At 38.9% G+C, this 16,490-nt stretch overlaps 1 protein-coding gene and 1 pseudogene across 2 annotated transcripts; both read left to right on the forward strand.

Annotated features, from left to right (window-relative positions):
• The first annotated feature begins 910 nt into the window (after nt 1–910).
• Nucleotides 911–10,392, forward strand: LOC143891355 (plastidial pyruvate kinase 2-like; annotated as a pseudogene). The gene is made up of 10 exons (XR_013255291.1): nt 911–1,064; nt 2,297–2,584; nt 4,659–4,769; nt 4,818–4,942; nt 5,970–6,139; nt 6,294–6,427; nt 6,860–6,970; nt 7,089–7,177; nt 8,551–8,613; nt 9,074–10,392. The product of XR_013255291.1 is annotated as a plastidial pyruvate kinase 2-like (transcript).
• Nucleotides 10,393–10,566: 174 nt separating this feature from the next.
• LOC143890462 (uncharacterized) lies at nt 10,567–15,821 on the forward strand. The gene is made up of 5 exons (XM_077395157.1): nt 10,567–10,723; nt 10,828–10,978; nt 11,079–11,550; nt 13,868–13,995; nt 14,781–15,821. The coding sequence occupies exons 2-5, from the start codon at nt 10,901–10,903 to the stop codon at nt 15,240–15,242; spliced, it is 1,140 nt and encodes a 379-aa protein (XP_077251272.1). The 5' UTR covers nt 10,567–10,723; nt 10,828–10,900; the 3' UTR covers nt 15,243–15,821.
• Nucleotides 15,822–16,490: the final 669 nt, after the last annotated feature.

Consider the following 16,490-nt stretch of genomic DNA (forward strand, 5'->3'; position numbering starts at 1 on the left):
ACCATTTCCATATGATGATCCTAGCCCTCAGAAATAAAGAGAAATTGCTTACTATGGAAACCTCTATAGATTGGAGGGTTGTGATCATCCTATGCAAATGATTTTGGGGGCACAACCCATTTACGTTATGGCCCATCAAAAGGACGGCTCGGATCATCCAATGGTCTGGACGGTACACTTCATTTTCAAAAATATGGGTGGGGCCTAAATTGGGCCTTAATGTTACTGTACGAACCACACCATAGGATGATCCAAACCATGGACGGCTTGGATCATCCTATGTTGTGGACGGTACGCTTCAATTTGAAAAATACCGGTAGGGCCTACGATTGCACCTTAATGTTACTGTACGACCAACTCAATAGGATTATCCAAACCATGGACGGCTTGGATCATCCTATGTTGTGGACGGGCCTTAATGTTACTTTACAACCAACTCCATAGGATGATCCAAACCATTCATTTGATGGGCACAATGTAAATAGGTTGTGCCCCAAAAATCATTTCCATAGGATGATCACAACCCTACACTCTATAGTGGTTGCATAAGATGTAGTTTCTATTTATATCGGAGGGCTAGGATCAGCCTATGGAAATGATATTTTGGGACGCAACATATTTACGTTTATGGCCCATCAAATGGACGGTTTGGATTATCCTATGGTGTGGTATGGGCGGGGCCTACGTGGTTCAAAGATGGGCCCACCATTCCACCAACGGTTTCTGTTGGGCCCACCAACTGTTCCTGTTGTGTGTGTGGAGAGAGAGAGAGAGAGAGAGAGAGAGAGGAGAGACCGGTCAAATGGTGGGAAACGTTAAAGCCTAACAGTTAAAGTTTGCCAGCCTGAGAAAAAACAGCTTCTCTTCGATACGAACAAAGTTCTTTCAGTTTTGTTTGATTTAACGGCGATTTCTCCAGAGAGAAAGAACAGAAACTTTCAAGAGGGGTTTTGACTTTTTAAGCTTTGGTTCTTGCACGAGATTTTGCATCGAGTGAAAAAATTCCTCTTTTCTCACATTTCTCGAGCAGGAAAGTTTCCGTGATGGAAGATGTCCCTAAGATTGTAAGATTTTGGAACTTATGCTCTTTAATTACAATTTTCTTTTTTAATCTCTTATTAGAGCTGCATTAGTCAATGATTTCATGATTACTATGACCTAACAGGACTTATATGAATTGCAAGAGATTGATGCTATTTTTATTTTTTTTTTGTGTGTGTCGTATGAACTTGTATGAATTGATTGCATAACAAATATTAGTATAGTTGTGACACTGAATTCCTGAACTTATTTCACATGTTATCAGTCATACGAAGATATAATTAGGAATACAAGCCATGATTACTGCATAAGATACCATTCTGAAACAATTGAACTTTTTTGTTAGAAACTGGCACTATGCTACTAGATACCATGCTTTCTGAGGTCCCTTTAATTAATCACTTCTTTTTTTATGTGATCAAGAGTCAAGACTGTCCAATATGTTGGTTTAAAATCCGAATCAATTAGGCCGTGTTTGTTTAAGATTACGACAACTGATTGTGAGTGTCAACCTATTATTGGACTCAAAATTACGTTTAAATTTTAGTCCAATAATCTGTTTGGCACTCACAATCGTTTGTCATAATCTTTAACAAACAGGACCTTAATCTGATCCCTTTGACTGCATGGTTTCTGGCATTTCAATGGTCAACAGTGATTTTGAGCACAGTCCCTTAAAGAAAGACCGATAGAGGGACAGTGTATATCTATGGAAGTCTGTAAGATGGTCTTGGGAAACTGCATAAACTGTGTCCATGATTCATTTTGTGGTATACCTAACTGGGAATGCATAAGCAAAATATCCACCCATATATGTGATTACCAAATCACTGGTCTAATTCCTGTAGTTGGGGGACATGTGATTCCGCCAAAAGATAGCTGCTCTGTTGTTTTTATTTTAATATCAAGCTGTAGAGTATTAGTGACTGTGCTCCATCTTGTTTCCATAAAAAAATACAACTCAACTCAACTCAACTGAGCCTTTGTCCCAAACTAGTTGGGGTCGGCTCATAGAAAAGTGGCAAAGTTTACGGCCTGCTACCAACCTGATGCCAACCCTCCTCCTTTATCCTGGCTTGTTTCCATAAAAAAATGATTATTAGTTAATGGCATCTATCTATTACACCCATCCCATTTTGAAGGCATATTTATGACCACATGTCTTTAAGTTTAAATAGAAGTATTTGATCGTATTCAACACTTGTTAGGATTTTGTTTTTTTATTTCACTATTAATGGTACTTGTTGATGACCAGGGAGAAGCGGAATTCCAACATCTCCAGGGCATTCAGCAGTTCGTGGACGCACCAGTGGGCATGTGGTCTAAGCCGAGTGTTCGACGCAAGACAAAAATTGTTTGCACTATAGGTCCTTCTACTAACACGCGAGAAATGATATGGAAGCTAGCTGAGGCTGGTATGAATGTTGCCCGAATGAACTTGTCTCATGGAGACCATGCATCACATCAGAAAGTCATTGATCTCGTTAAGGAATACAATGCTCAATCAAAGGACAATGTGATTGCGATTATGCTTGATACTAAGGCAGGTTTTTTCTTCTTACTGCTTCCTTTTCTTGCATTATAAACTTACCACTTACCAGGCAAGGTTTCCCAGACATAGTTGACAGGTTAGGATCATTAAATGATGCTTTTGCCACCCTTTTTTTATTTTTTTTTGAAAATTAACAAAATTTATAGATAAAAAATGGGGACAAGATGTCCCAGTACAGAGTCCAATTCAGTAATAAGGCACAAATTGCCTAACTGGTCCAACGAATTACAATAATTTACACATTTGTTTCCGTAGCATATACACCCTCTCTAGCCGGTGCATCCGCCAAAGAGTTGGCTGTTCTCCTCCGGTGAACAAGTTGAGGATGGATCCGACGAACCAGATCCCGAATCTCATCGATAATATAGTTCAACCTCCACGGTCCGCCTCCTTAGTTCCTAGCCCAACCAATAACATTTGATGAGTCCCCTTCTACAATGAGTGGGCCTAAATTGTTAGTATCGTACCATCGTAGTATCGTACCATCGTAATCCAAAGAGCAATCCCCTAGCCTCAGCCTCATTGGCATCGCATGTTCCCGCGGGCCCAGAAAACGACGTTAAAATTCTACCAGAAGAGTCTCGTATTAGGCCGCCAAAGCCAGCAGGTCAGGGGTTTCCTAATGAGCTGCCATCAAAATTTAGTTTTAGTCAACCCTCCGTCGGTGCCACCCATTGTGGAGTATTTATGTCTCGAGACTTTCTTTCCATCAGCACCACCTTCCAGTTTCTAAGAGCAAGTCCAGTTGGGTATGATAAGTTCCCATTCGCCCTAGCCCACGCAATAAGGGATAGTTTTATTTCAAGTATTATGTATCTCCAGTGCCTTGTTTTATCAGAAAATACTCTGTTGTTCCGTTCTTCAATAAACTCTGTCAATGGTTCAGTTTGTGATATACCAAACTTGGCAATCATAGCCAAATATCCACCCATATATCTGAAGATTGGATCCTTGGCTTGATTCCTGTAGCTGGGGGACATTTGATTCCTTCAAAAGATAACCACTCTTTAATTTTTATGTTAATATCAAGCTGTAGAGTATTAGTGATTGTGCTTCAACTTTGTTCCATAAAACTATTAAGGATAAACAGTTTGGTGAACCGTGGGGATGGATCAACATAGAATCATAGTTTTAAATTTCGGCCAAAATCCGAAATTTCGGCCGAAATATTTCGGTTTCGGTCATTGAATCAGATTTTTACATGATTTCCCCGAAATTTTGAAATTTTGCCGAAATCCGAAATGAAATTTCGTTTTTCATCCTTATTTACAAAATTTCTACCGAAATGTAAAAGATTTCCACCTAAATTACCAAAATTTCCACCGAAATGGCCGAAATTTCCACCAAAATTTTATACTTTTCGGTGGAAATTTTAAGAAAACCGAAACCGACATTTAAAACCTTGCATAGAATGCAGTTTCAGACCCACATAAATCAAGGAGATCCGGTCACAATTATCATCATCCTAATATGCAATTAAATATAGCGAGACAATTTTTTCATGCATCGAACTAAAGGAGGCATACCATGAAAGGAAATCCAATTCCATACATCGCATTGAGACCACCATTTTACAATCAAAACTCAATCTCATGAAATCAAATGGATTTAAAGAGAATACCTTATTTTGAATAGAAAAGTTGATGAAATTAGTATCGACCAAGACACGATATGGAGGCCCAAGTGCAGTGTTATACTTAGAAAAAAAGCGTGGATGGAATGTTTGGTCTGTTACGTTATCAGATAGAGAAAATAGAACATAAAACATAAAATTCTATAAGGAAAAGGTAACAAATTCCAAAAGATGAGTAGAAAAATGTTTGCTTACACGTTTCTTGGAAGGTTCTCCTTTTCGAGATCTTTCTTTTTAGGGTTTAGAACATCTTCCTTATATCCGTAAATGAAAAATAGAAAAATCTGAAATATTTCCAATGAAAGAAGGAGAAGAACAGAAGAGAATGGAGGTGGGGTTTCCTTCCTTCCTTTACCACCTCTGTATTTCCACCCTCAGGCCAGTAAAAATCTTGGACATTCTCCTTTCTTGAGGGTTCTACAATCTTGACAGCTTGTTGGATATTTTTCTCTACCATCTGCTCCCTCTTTCGTCCACAACGACGACATTCAGAATGCCGCCGGAAATTGTGGTATCTACACACCTTGCAAATCCAGTCGCCTGGTAATACACGAACGTTTTCAGTATTATGTTTTTCATTATCAAATCCAGGAGAAATTCTTTCATTTGCCACTCCACCCCACCGCCCTTCTTTGGGGGTTTTGCCATGCTGTCTGGAAGCCTCCATCATCTGATTCCAGTGGTGATACGACACCCTTGCTTCTTGTTTGTCCACAGTGAGAAAAGCTTGACTAGAAACCCCGGACAGAAGGAATGTGAAGGGCTTGGGCCCTAATAAGTCAGAGAGTAGAAGAAACAGAGCTAGAAGGGCTTGGGCCCTCGGTTCGCCGGAGAGAGACAAAGCTCAGGTCGCCGGAGAGAGAAGGAAGTCATCGTCGAAGGTCTCTTTTTGACTCACATGTTCGTCCCTAGACTAACTAGAGAGAAGCATCATTGTAGATAGGGCATTGAATTTTCCTCTTGTAAGCCGCTTTTGCCACTTTTATGTTACCGGAATAGTAGGGGCCACAGTATTTATAACTGTTACTGACATCAGAAGCTTGGTATCTAATACTTGGTAAGGAAATTTGGGCAATGGATTCAAACTCACTATCCTACCTCGCTAAAGCAGCATTCCAAGTTTCCTCTTCTTTTCATCCCATGGGGCTTATTCACTTTGATGAGCTGAGTCCTTGTTAATTTAATTAAGGTCTTTCAAAGGTTTATGTTGTCTCATACGGGAGCCCAATACCCCGACGTGTTCATGTCTCCGACTTGAGGTTTCAATACATGTGCATGGCCATGCATAGGTTCTATTTTGGACTGTTATGTTCTTCTTGCCAATCAACCTCCTTGATAATTTAATCATACTAGGGGAATGGTTTCAAACTTAATATGCCATCTTGCTAAAGCTTGTGTGCATCCTCTTGTTTTCATAGTCTGGGACTTAAGCACTTTGATGAGCTAAGTTCTTGATAATTTAATTAAGGTCTGCCAAAGTTTTTTGTATGCTTGCCTCATGCGGGAGCCAATGCCCCGCCATGTTCATTTTTGTGTTCCCAGATTCCATGCATGTGCATGGACATGCATGGATTTTATTACAGACCATTCTGCCCTCTTTGACAATCCGTTTCCTGAATGGTGATTCATGATTTATGGACGAAATTTGAAAAGACTGTGAGCTGCTGCCTATTAGACACATTCTTATATTAATTTCAACTGTCCTCTCATTTATGATTTCCGTTTTCATTTGTTATATTTCAGGGCCCTGACTGAGGTTAGGAGTGGGGACTTGCCACAGCCATTCATGTTAGCGAGTGGCCAAGAATTTACTTTCACCATCAAAAGAGGGGTTGGGACAGAAAATTGTGTTAGTGTAAATTATGATGATTTTGTTAATGATGTAGAAGTGGGCGACGTGCTTCTGGTTGATGGTATGTGATCAATGCCCTCCCTGACAATCTGAGAAGTGAATTCCCCACTAGTAGATAAATATGTAGCACCCATATAACTGTAACTTATAGAAACTACTACACTTTGGCTTCTGTGATGATTTAGTGAAACTGACAAATCAGTTTCTTTCTTTAGGAGGAATGATGTCATTTTTGGTGAAGTCCAAGACAGAAGATTCAGTCAAATGTGAAGTTGTTGATGGAGGTGAACTCAGTCTAGACGGCATTTGAATGTCCGAGGAAAGAGTGCTACACTGCCATTCATCACTGGTGAGCTTTTGAAATATATCAAATCACATAATTGCTAAATTCTAGAGAGTTTTTTAATTGTCTTCTTTTTTGCTTCATTTCTAATGCAACGTGGTTATTTGATGATGTTGAAGTATAAAAGATAAATAACGCCTTTCTCCAACAGCTTAAGCCTTTGGAGAAGTTGGTAAGTTAACATGGTATCAGAGCCAAAGGTCTCGAGTTCAAACCTCCCGGATAGCAAAAATCCGCATGCGATGGTGGCCCAAAGTGGGACCACATGTGCCACGTGTTTGCCAAGTGGGCCACACGTGCGGGGGAGTGTTAAAGTATAAAAGATAAATAAACGCCTTTCTCCAACAGCTTAAGCCTTTGGAGAAGTTGGTAAGTTAACAAATGATAATTCTTTATTCTTGTATAAATGTAGATAACCATCTGCTTGTTTTTCTGCAGAAAAAGATTGGGACGACATTAAGTTCGGGGTTGATAATAAAGTGGACTGCTATGCTGTTTCCTTTCTCAAAGATGCAAAAGTGGTACATGAATTGAAGGATTATCTCCGAAGTAAGTATCTTGTACACATATCTACATTTTGATGGGTATATGTAAGTCAAAAAGCACATTTTGGTTTCATTTATTTTATGGATTCTCAGTCAAAGCTTCTGTCCTATTGTTTTTGCAGGCTGTGGTGCAGATATACACGTGATTTTCAAAATTGAAAGTGCAGACTCTATACCAAATCTCCATTCTATTATCTCTGCATCTGATGGGGTATGACACCTGACTCTGTATATTGCAAGACTTGTTTCACCCGTAAGATTGGTTACACTGTTTGGTTCTCTTGACATTTTAGTCAGTATGTTTTGCCCTTTGGTATACTCACCATTGTTGTGGGTGTTGAAACAACGGTATCAGGGTTTTTTTCTTCATATTTTTTCTTTCCTTCAATGGAATTTTATCTTTTTCAGTTTTTGGCTAAAGAGAACTCATCTTGCCCAGTAATCATGACTGTGTTTATCTGGAGTCAACCCACTTAGGATCTTCCAGCACCTATTATATGTAGAAGTACCAAGTCTTGGGGATTGGTTGTCCATTCAGCTGATTGTGCCTTAGCAGTTGGTGTCGGACCGTTGCATCAAGAAAGAAGTAACTGCTTCCAAGTTTTTAAACCCTGGTGTGGCCTTCTATCAATTTTATTCCTGTTATGCACAATGACTTAAACTTTCAAACACTATTTTAGATTTCTCCCATCATGTACTTGGCAATTAATATTTAAAAGTTGTTCTAGGCTTCTAGCTATAGTCTAGAGGATAGGTTACAGCGTTGCTGTTTCTGTGGAGTGAGCTAAAATAAAAAAATATGGAATAAACAAGTGTTTGCATGAATATGCAGCTTGGTCCATTCTATTTCCCTTCTCTGGCCAAGGACTTTGAAATCTATCACATGATTTTTTCATCGAACTTCTCTTTCAGATGGTGCAGTAGTATACTATTAGATAAGAACTATTGGATATAAAACATAAATACCAGATTATGGTATTGTATTAGAGCCATGCACTAAATATTGAATCATCGTCTCTAAGCCATCTTTGACTCTTTGGCCATATAAACTATTTGAAGTCCTTTTAACAAATCTATTGATGAACCAGTATTTATGTGTATGTAGGGAGATCTATTTGGGGAGTAATAATTTCAATTGGCATACTTCATCTGCAAAAAGAATTCTTGAGGAAACGTAGATGCAATTGGAACTGGCATTCACCTGGATACTATCTCTTATGTTTACCCTTCCTACAGTTTGACATAATTTAGTTTGCCCTTTGCATGGTTAAACTTAAGTGACCCCCAACAGAGTGCATTTGAATTTCTTAATACCTGGAGCATAGAGATTACAATGTGAAGTTACTATCTTCGTTTTAGTGTGTGACTGTTGGTATATACATCATAAAACGGTGAATATACAGTTTTTTTGTCTGTGAAGAACTTATTTTTCTTTGTTACAGTTAAGAGCCTATTTTTTGGCTTGCTTGGTTTGTTTCATATATTCTTTTGTTATGTATTGTATGCTCATCAGTCTTTGATATTTCTGAGTGTATTGTATGCTCATCAGTCTATGATATTTCTGAGTTTATCTTTCTTCTATAGGCTATGGTGGCTAGGGGTGATCTTGGGGCTGAGCTCCCTGTTGAGGAGGTTCCTTTGTTACAGGTATTTTCATATGCTATTCTATTTTCATTTTCATTAATGTGTTCTTTGATGTGTATTATATATTATCTTGAGTTACTGATGTTATTTCTATTTATTTACTTTCCAAACCCCCACCTTTTTGGGTTGCTTGACTTAAATGTAAATTTATGCACCATTCACATGCTTTAGGTATAAAAGGGATCATCTTGAGATGAGTCAATAGCAAGAGAATCAGTTTTAGGGCATTGGCTTGGTGAGAAAATGGGTAACTGAGTACGTCAATACCATATGCATGTCTCCTTACTCTCCTAAGTGTTACTCTGCCATTGCTCAGGTCAAAAGTCTTGGACCATCCACAGCCGTGATTTCTCATCCACTGTTTATGTTGTCTACATTACCAAGATTTTTGGGGGTGACAGAGAACAATGAATTGAAAATTGGAAGGGGATGAAGTAGTTTAATATTTTGGCATGTTTTGCAGAAGCTCTTTGAAGAATGGCAATAGGGAATGAGAAATAAGAGAAGTTCTCAGCTTTTATGGTGTTTGTCAAGGTTATCTAGAAAACTAGAACAACAGGACCTTTTCTTCATCGGAAAGCGGATAGGTTACAGCCCTGACTTCGTTCATGAAGCTATGACCGTCCTTCGCTCCGTATGAGTATGGCTTTAGGGTCATACTCTTCACATTCTCTCTGGTTATAGTCTCAGGTTATCGGATGGGGAATCCTATACGAACTGCCATGGATTGGCTGTACTCAATCGCAATGGGAGCATTCGTGGCTGTTTTTGTGAAAGTACTCATCTTCCCTGTATGGGCTGGAGAGCCTCGGAGCATTCATGGCTGTTTTTGTGAAAGTACTCATCTTCCCTATATGGGCTGGAGAGCAACTACATAAGGAGCTAGTCAGCAGTTTTGATTCGGTTGCTGACTCACTAGAAGGTAAGCCACCTTGTACAAGTACATGATATTTCTGATCATATTTTGGCAACTTTTTGACTTGACATTTTATTTTCTGACCTCAGAGTGTATTAGGAAGTATCTACATGGGTCTGGTCACCCAGAGTTTTCCAAGAAGATGAACGACCTGGATCATCACAAAAGTTGGCCCTACCAATACTTTCCCTAGCTAATTTATTTACTTTAATTAACAGCTCTAAAAACGATCAATATGAGATGTAGTTGTTAGTTGCTAGTCAAATACGACCCAGAAAACCCAATTCTTCAAATCCTATCAAAATAGGATTGAAGAATAAGATTTATACCTGTTTTTTTCAAATCTTTCCTCCTTGATGTGTATTCTTGATGTGGTTTTCTTCTTCTTTCTTGTATTGCTTTGATCCTCTTGATTGTTGCGGGCCCTCCCTGTGGCCCTCCTTGTGTTTTCTCTTCTTTAATAAAATTCTTTGCCATTAAAAAAACTAGGGATTTGCTAGGCATCCTCGCAGAGGGCATTTCGCGGGCCGGCTGTTTCATGAAAGAGCAGCCACCTAATGAATAAGACAAAATCTGTTGAAAAGTGAGCCTCTGTGGCTGCTTTCTCATGCAACACCTGCCCACGAAATGCCTTTTGCGATGCTTCCTAGCAAATCCCTAAAAACTATACGCGGCAGTCCCTTTCAAATGCCAAAAAAACAGTTAATTTGATAGTCCGCGATTGCACAGTTAGCCAATGAAATCTAACAATCGACCTCAACAAGTGGGCGGTCTTTATCAATCGAAGGTGAGACCCACACGTAATAAATACGCATGCCTTACTTTTCAAAAGGAGATGATAAATTCGCACCCCTTGTAACGTGAATTATGTGGCAGCCTTTAACTCTCTTTCACCTTACTTGGGTGCGAATTATCTTACAGGGGGTGCGAATTTATCATCAAATAGGCCCACGACGACTTTGCTAATTGAAGTTGGACTCCCTCTCTCTCTCTCTCTCTCTGAATCGGATTCTTTTTCTACTGTCTAGGGTCAATAGTGGCGATTTGCTTTTTAAGGGCAGATCCAAAAATCGCCCTTGAACTGCAAAATTAGGGTTTTATACCTTTTCTTTGCAGAAGATGGACATGGACGGATCTAAGAAACGTATTTACAATCTCCCTCTTGTGGAAGCTTCTCGTTGCCTAGACGCTATTTTGGTTAGTGATCTATTTTAGTTTTAGGTTTTTGCTTAATTCACTGTTTAATTATCGTACTAGTAGATTGATTGATGTTTTACTCTGTTAATCTCTTCTGGTTTTAGGTCTTCTTTGAAAAGGACGAAATTAGGGTTTCCATGTAAAACAGTAAAAGTAGTAGAACTTATCTGGAGAGGAATGGACAGAAATGCCGTTTTTCTTGTGGGTTTTGTGCTCTACCTTCTCATATTATACTGCTACGCTACTGAAAATGAGGTAAAGAAATGATAAATGAAAAAAAAAAATCAGTTAATTATGGTAAATTTTATTTCTAGGGCTTTTAACTCAAGGTAAATTTTGTAAATTTTGAATTTAGGCTATGAAAGTGGATCCAAATGCGAGTTTGGATACGAAATCTTTCCTGCCTTTGAACAGTGGCAACCAATCCGATGCAAAAGTGACCAAATCTGAAATGAATTTGGAAGTGATGGAAGTTGATAAAGGAAGTAAGGGTAAAGATCAGGATGAAGAATCAAAAGCGGGAGTCAATAAAGATCCCAAGAAGAGTAGTTCGAGTATGGAAATGGGTTCGAAAGAAATTCGTAAGATGGGGAAAGATAAGGATCTTATGAGTTCGGAATCAAAGTTGGACGATGAAAGCAAGGAGGGGAGATCGAATGCGGGGTCGGATTCTAAAGTGATGCCAAAAGAGAGTATCAGGGAAGAGAGTTCGGGTATTTTGAAGCCACCAAGGAAGGAGAATTCTCGGGTTGAAGAATGTGATGCATCTAATAGATGTGTGGATGAGAAGAACAACTTGATTGCTTGTTTAAGAGTTCCAGGAAATGGTAATCCAATGATACCCTCGCTCAAAATAATGTGAATTGTTCATTTAGTTTCACTAATTTCGCTGATTCGAGATTTATGCTCCTGTTAGTTATAACTTATAACTTATAACTTGCTATACATAGTATATTGAATTGATGTTTGTAGACACCCAATTTTGTCAAGGTGGGACTAATGATAGGTTGTCACGAGACGAGCCCGAATAAAAAACCGGCTCCCACAATGTGATGAGTTGGTTTGGCTGTGAATTCTTCTTTTTGAAACCAATTTATGATTTTGCTGTTAAGAAAAACCTGTTGAAAAGTTGGAAAACTGGTCGATATGCTATTGTAATGAAATAATCTTAATTTACAAATACTAAGCTGTTGGCTAACATTGTTGCAACATTGTGACCTGGTGGTCACGGGTTCGAGTAACGGAAACTCCTCTCTGCAAAACAGGGGTAAGGCTGCATACATCTAACCCTCCCCAGACCCCGCAATGGCGGGTGCCTCGTGCGCTAGGCCGCCCTTAAGCTGTTGGCTAACATTGTTCTAGGGTATGGATGCTAGTGAGTCAAATGTATGGCTAAGCAAGACATGATTACATTTTCTAGGAGTTGACCAAACCTTGCGTTTCATTAGAGTTAAACAAATCGCTCTTTTTTCAGAATCTATTTGATTTGATTATTTGTTTGTCTCATATTATGGGGTGACTTTGGCCTAGAATTGGCTCAGTAAAACAGAGCCACATGCTGTTCTCTTTTGTGTTGAACTGCCTCAGTCATTGCTGATAATAGGTCTTTCAGAACAAGACTGTTTTCCAGTTTATGGCGACAACGTGACTGGCTGGAAATGTGTCCCCCAAATCATTCATGTAACTTTTTGAATTTAGGAATTGTGATAATGAATTCTCTATCTATTAGGTATTTCATATAGCAATCAATGTGAGTAGAAATCTTTTATTTTCCGTGGTGGTGGGATCAAAGGCCTTGACGAATTGGTGGCTGTGGAGACACATGGCTACATCATGACAAAATGATTGAGAAGGCAAAACTGTCACAACATGAGAAAGTGGGAGGGGCAGAAAATAAAGAGGGGCCAAAAAGATCAGTTCCATAGTGTGAATGTTTATGTACTTGTCTGTCGAGGTTAATCAATATTTACGACTTTTAGATTTTGCATTTTACCCTACTTTGATCGTGTTTTTGCCAAATCTATCACTCTTTTATCTCTGTATCATTGTTCCTGAAGATGTGATTGTTTAATTCTCTAGGATGCCTTCTACTTTTTATTAAATTCCTAGTAGTATCTTCCATTGGCTGCTGCCTATTTTGGATTCCCTTCACTGTCATGAATTGGAGGGAATGCTGCAAAAAATTTTGGATGAAAGGTGGATTATTGTGGCACCTGCATTTCGACTTCTTGAGTATCTTGGAGAGCTTTTTTTCTCAATGTTCCTCTTTGCACTTTTCATTTTTAACAAGAAGAAATAGGGGTTCCTCCTCGAGCTTGGGATTAGTTGGAACTACATACCTCTCTCTGCTCCATTTTGTCTTGCATTCGTGGGATAGATTTTATTCTCAAAAAAACTGTCACGTGAAACTGTGCTCATTGTTGCTCTGCATCTCAAATGACATTCCCTTCATCACATGAGAATTTGGGCTTAATCCTAATCACGCAGTGCTGCTCTTTCATTGTTGGTCTGTGTTGTTCATGTGCGTGGTTTTCATCTCCCACAATTTCTTTGTTTGTTTTTTGTGTGTTTCTTTCATCGCAAATGACATGTACCTGTCCTATGAGACTTGGATTTGAATAAATTCATGCTGCATTGTTGTTTCAATATCGGTCTCTGTCATATTTATTTAAGTTGGAAAATAACAGAGGCTTTGCCAATATTGCAAAAAATGCATCTTGTAAAGTTGAACAAGAAAAGTGCAGGTTGTCAGCTGAATGTCATAGCTAGAATGTTCTGATCTGAATTGGTAATGCGGGAATAAAGCAACATTTTGTAATTGTTCCAGGGTATTAATGTCAATCGTTATTGTTGATGAACATACTTTATTGTTCATATTTGTGCAAAAAGAATGGGGTTGAGCCTCTAGCTCATTGGGAAAAAGGCATTGTTCCTCAACCAAGAGGTCAGAGGTTCAATCCTAAGTTACCTACGGAAAAAAAAATGGGCAAAAAGGACCACATGAATAGCTTTAGTCATGCTAACCTGTGCTCATTGTTGCTTTGTGTGGGATGGTTCTTATGCATTTCTGTTTAGTTCCAAAATTTGGCTACATTTTAATTATTGCATATTTATATTGAAATATCAGTTATTTGTGGTTTCCAGAATCACCGGATCTTTCACTTTTGATTCAGAACAAAGGCAAAGGGTCTTTTACTGTTAAGATAACAGCCCCCAACTTTGTCCAGCTAGAGCACACCACGGTTCAACTCGAGAAGGAAGAAAACAAAAAGGTATTTATGGAAGTATTTGTGCATCAAAAGCCTTTTAAAAAATTTCGCATTTAGTTTTAACAGAACTGATCCCAGTATCAAGTGCTCATAGATACAAGCATGGGCAACTTCAAGATCCAAATGGATTACACATGCCTAGCTACTAGAGATGCAGATTTGCTCAACAAATTTTTATTATTCATCATGAAAACCAGTTTATTTAATTTTCTCAGAAATCTCAGATTACTTTTGAGACCCATGACCCGATGTCAAGTTCCTATCAGATGATGACATTATCAAACCCTAAGAACAGAGTTATGGAGTCCCGAGTTTGGTTCTTTATTTTAAAATAACTAAACCAATAAGTCATACAGTTCTACATGCATGCACAAAAGCACTTAGGTGTATGTGTAATCAATTTCCCTTTGGATGAGTCTCCCTAGGTGGGCTGTTTTGCTTATATTTTCAGGGACAGCAGACTACCTTGCTGGAGCGGTGTCGCTGTATTGACTAGGCAGATTATGATGCCCCTTTCTGTTTTGTGTTTTTGGGTCAAGGGAAAGAATTCCTGTTTTGTTAGCAGCTCTCATTTTTTTGGTTAGGTAAGCTGGGATTGAACCTCCGACCTCCAGGTTGAAGAACAAAGCCTTACCATTGAGCTAGAGGCTCAGTCTCTTTATTTATTTATTTTGCTCGCAGCTCTCGGATTATAAACTATTGAAAAAACTGCTTAGCAATTTATTTCGATCTTTATTCGTCTTTCTCTCTATGGAAGTTGGAGTGTGACTAGAGATGGGATGATGCAGGTGAAGGTTACAATTGGAAACATCATCAAGGACACCGCGATTGTTTTGGAGGCTGGAGAAGGTCGTTGCAATCTAAGCTTTCGAGATATTCTCTTACCCAATCTTGACAAAAAGACTGAACATTTGCCCCAGTTCAAATACTCCAACACCTTCAGACGAGCTCCCATCATATATGTGCTCATAGTTGTGATGCTGCTCATAGGAGCAACTTGGACATGCATCAGATTCCGGCGAAGGAACAACTCCATATATGAAAAAGTGGGAATCGAACTCCCTGTTTCCGGTGGAGTCAAGACGGAATCGGTAATAACTGACAGTTGGGATGACAGTTGGGGAGACAGTTGGGACGACGAAGAGGCACCGAAAACGCCTTTGAAACCTGTTTCGAATCTGTCATCCAAAGGCCTTGCCTCCCGGTGGTCTAATGGTAAAGAAGGGGGCAAGAATAAATGGAAGGATTAAGTGCTTGTGATTCATACACGGAATATGAGTAAAGGGAAATTATATCAGCACTGTCATGTTTTGATATTTCCACGGTCCAGCTTGTCTTTTCTTTTTTAATTGGCTTTTCAGAGCTTTTTGGCAACTGTAATAACATTTTGACAGCCCTTTAAATATTAAAAGACAAGAAGCTTCGGCTGAAATATCAAAACATGGCAGTTATCATTTCCCATCAAGTATTTTCAGTTTGACTATCTGTTTCTTACTGTTGGCCCTGCTTTAGGGTGATGAAAAGAAGAAGAAGAAAGGAGGTGGATTTTGTTGGGAGAATGTCCGTGAGCAAACCAAAACACCTCATCTGGGGAGTCATTGATTGATCTGAACTGTCCATTTGATAGGCCTTTCATTGATCTGAACTGCCCATTGGATAGGCCTTTAAGCTATTAAACCACAAAAATTACGCATTATTGGTTGTGGCTTTTTTGAAGCATTCCTCTTTCTGTATACTAGTTGTACAAATAAATTTTGACTGCCAATGTCTACTATATATGTTGCACACATTGGATGAATGGAATCTATTTTACCTAGTTCAAGTTGAAATTCCACAACGTCTATAAGAACCTGATTCGTTATTGGTGGGTTTTTTTTTTTCTTCATAAGTGGATAATGAATATATACTTAAAAGTTCTAGCAATTAATACTCCATAAATTTTTAAACTCTTAAAGCTTGTTGGAAATTTAGATTATGGATCTGATCTATGGTTTATTCGAACCCAAAAAATCTGCAACTTGAAATGAAAAACTCTTTCTATTTGTAAATCAGAAATAAAATAGAACTTATCTGTTTGGTTGAAAACCCTTTGAAAATCGGATTGAAAAGAATAAGGCTGAGTCGTGCCACTGGTCACTCTCCTTAAGAATCGTATCCGCCCCCTACCGGTGCAACCGGGATTTGCGAACCGACGCTCCAAGATAAAACAGCCGGAATTGGCCCCAGTCCACGTGCACTCGCTGACTGGTCCACCCAGAATCACCAACGGAACTGTGCTCAGAAAGAATAGAAGGAAGGAGGAGAACAGAACAGAAAGCCTTGAGTGCAAAAACGTATGTGTAATTTTCTGTGTGTAAAACAATCTGTCTCGTCCCCTTTTATAGACCTGAAAGTGTTTGTTGGGGAGAGCCACCATTAAGACACACCCTTAAAGATATAAGGGATCATTGGCTGTCAAAATTGGAACTCCATTGATACCTTGCACACATTCCTCTATC

Source organism: Tasmannia lanceolata, unplaced genomic scaffold, assembly GCF_043159265.1.
Source record: "Tasmannia lanceolata isolate RefF3 unplaced genomic scaffold, GAP_Taslan_0.1 ptg000013l, whole genome shotgun sequence".
Classification (NCBI taxonomy): Eukaryota; Viridiplantae; Streptophyta; class Magnoliopsida; order Canellales; family Winteraceae; genus Tasmannia; species Tasmannia lanceolata.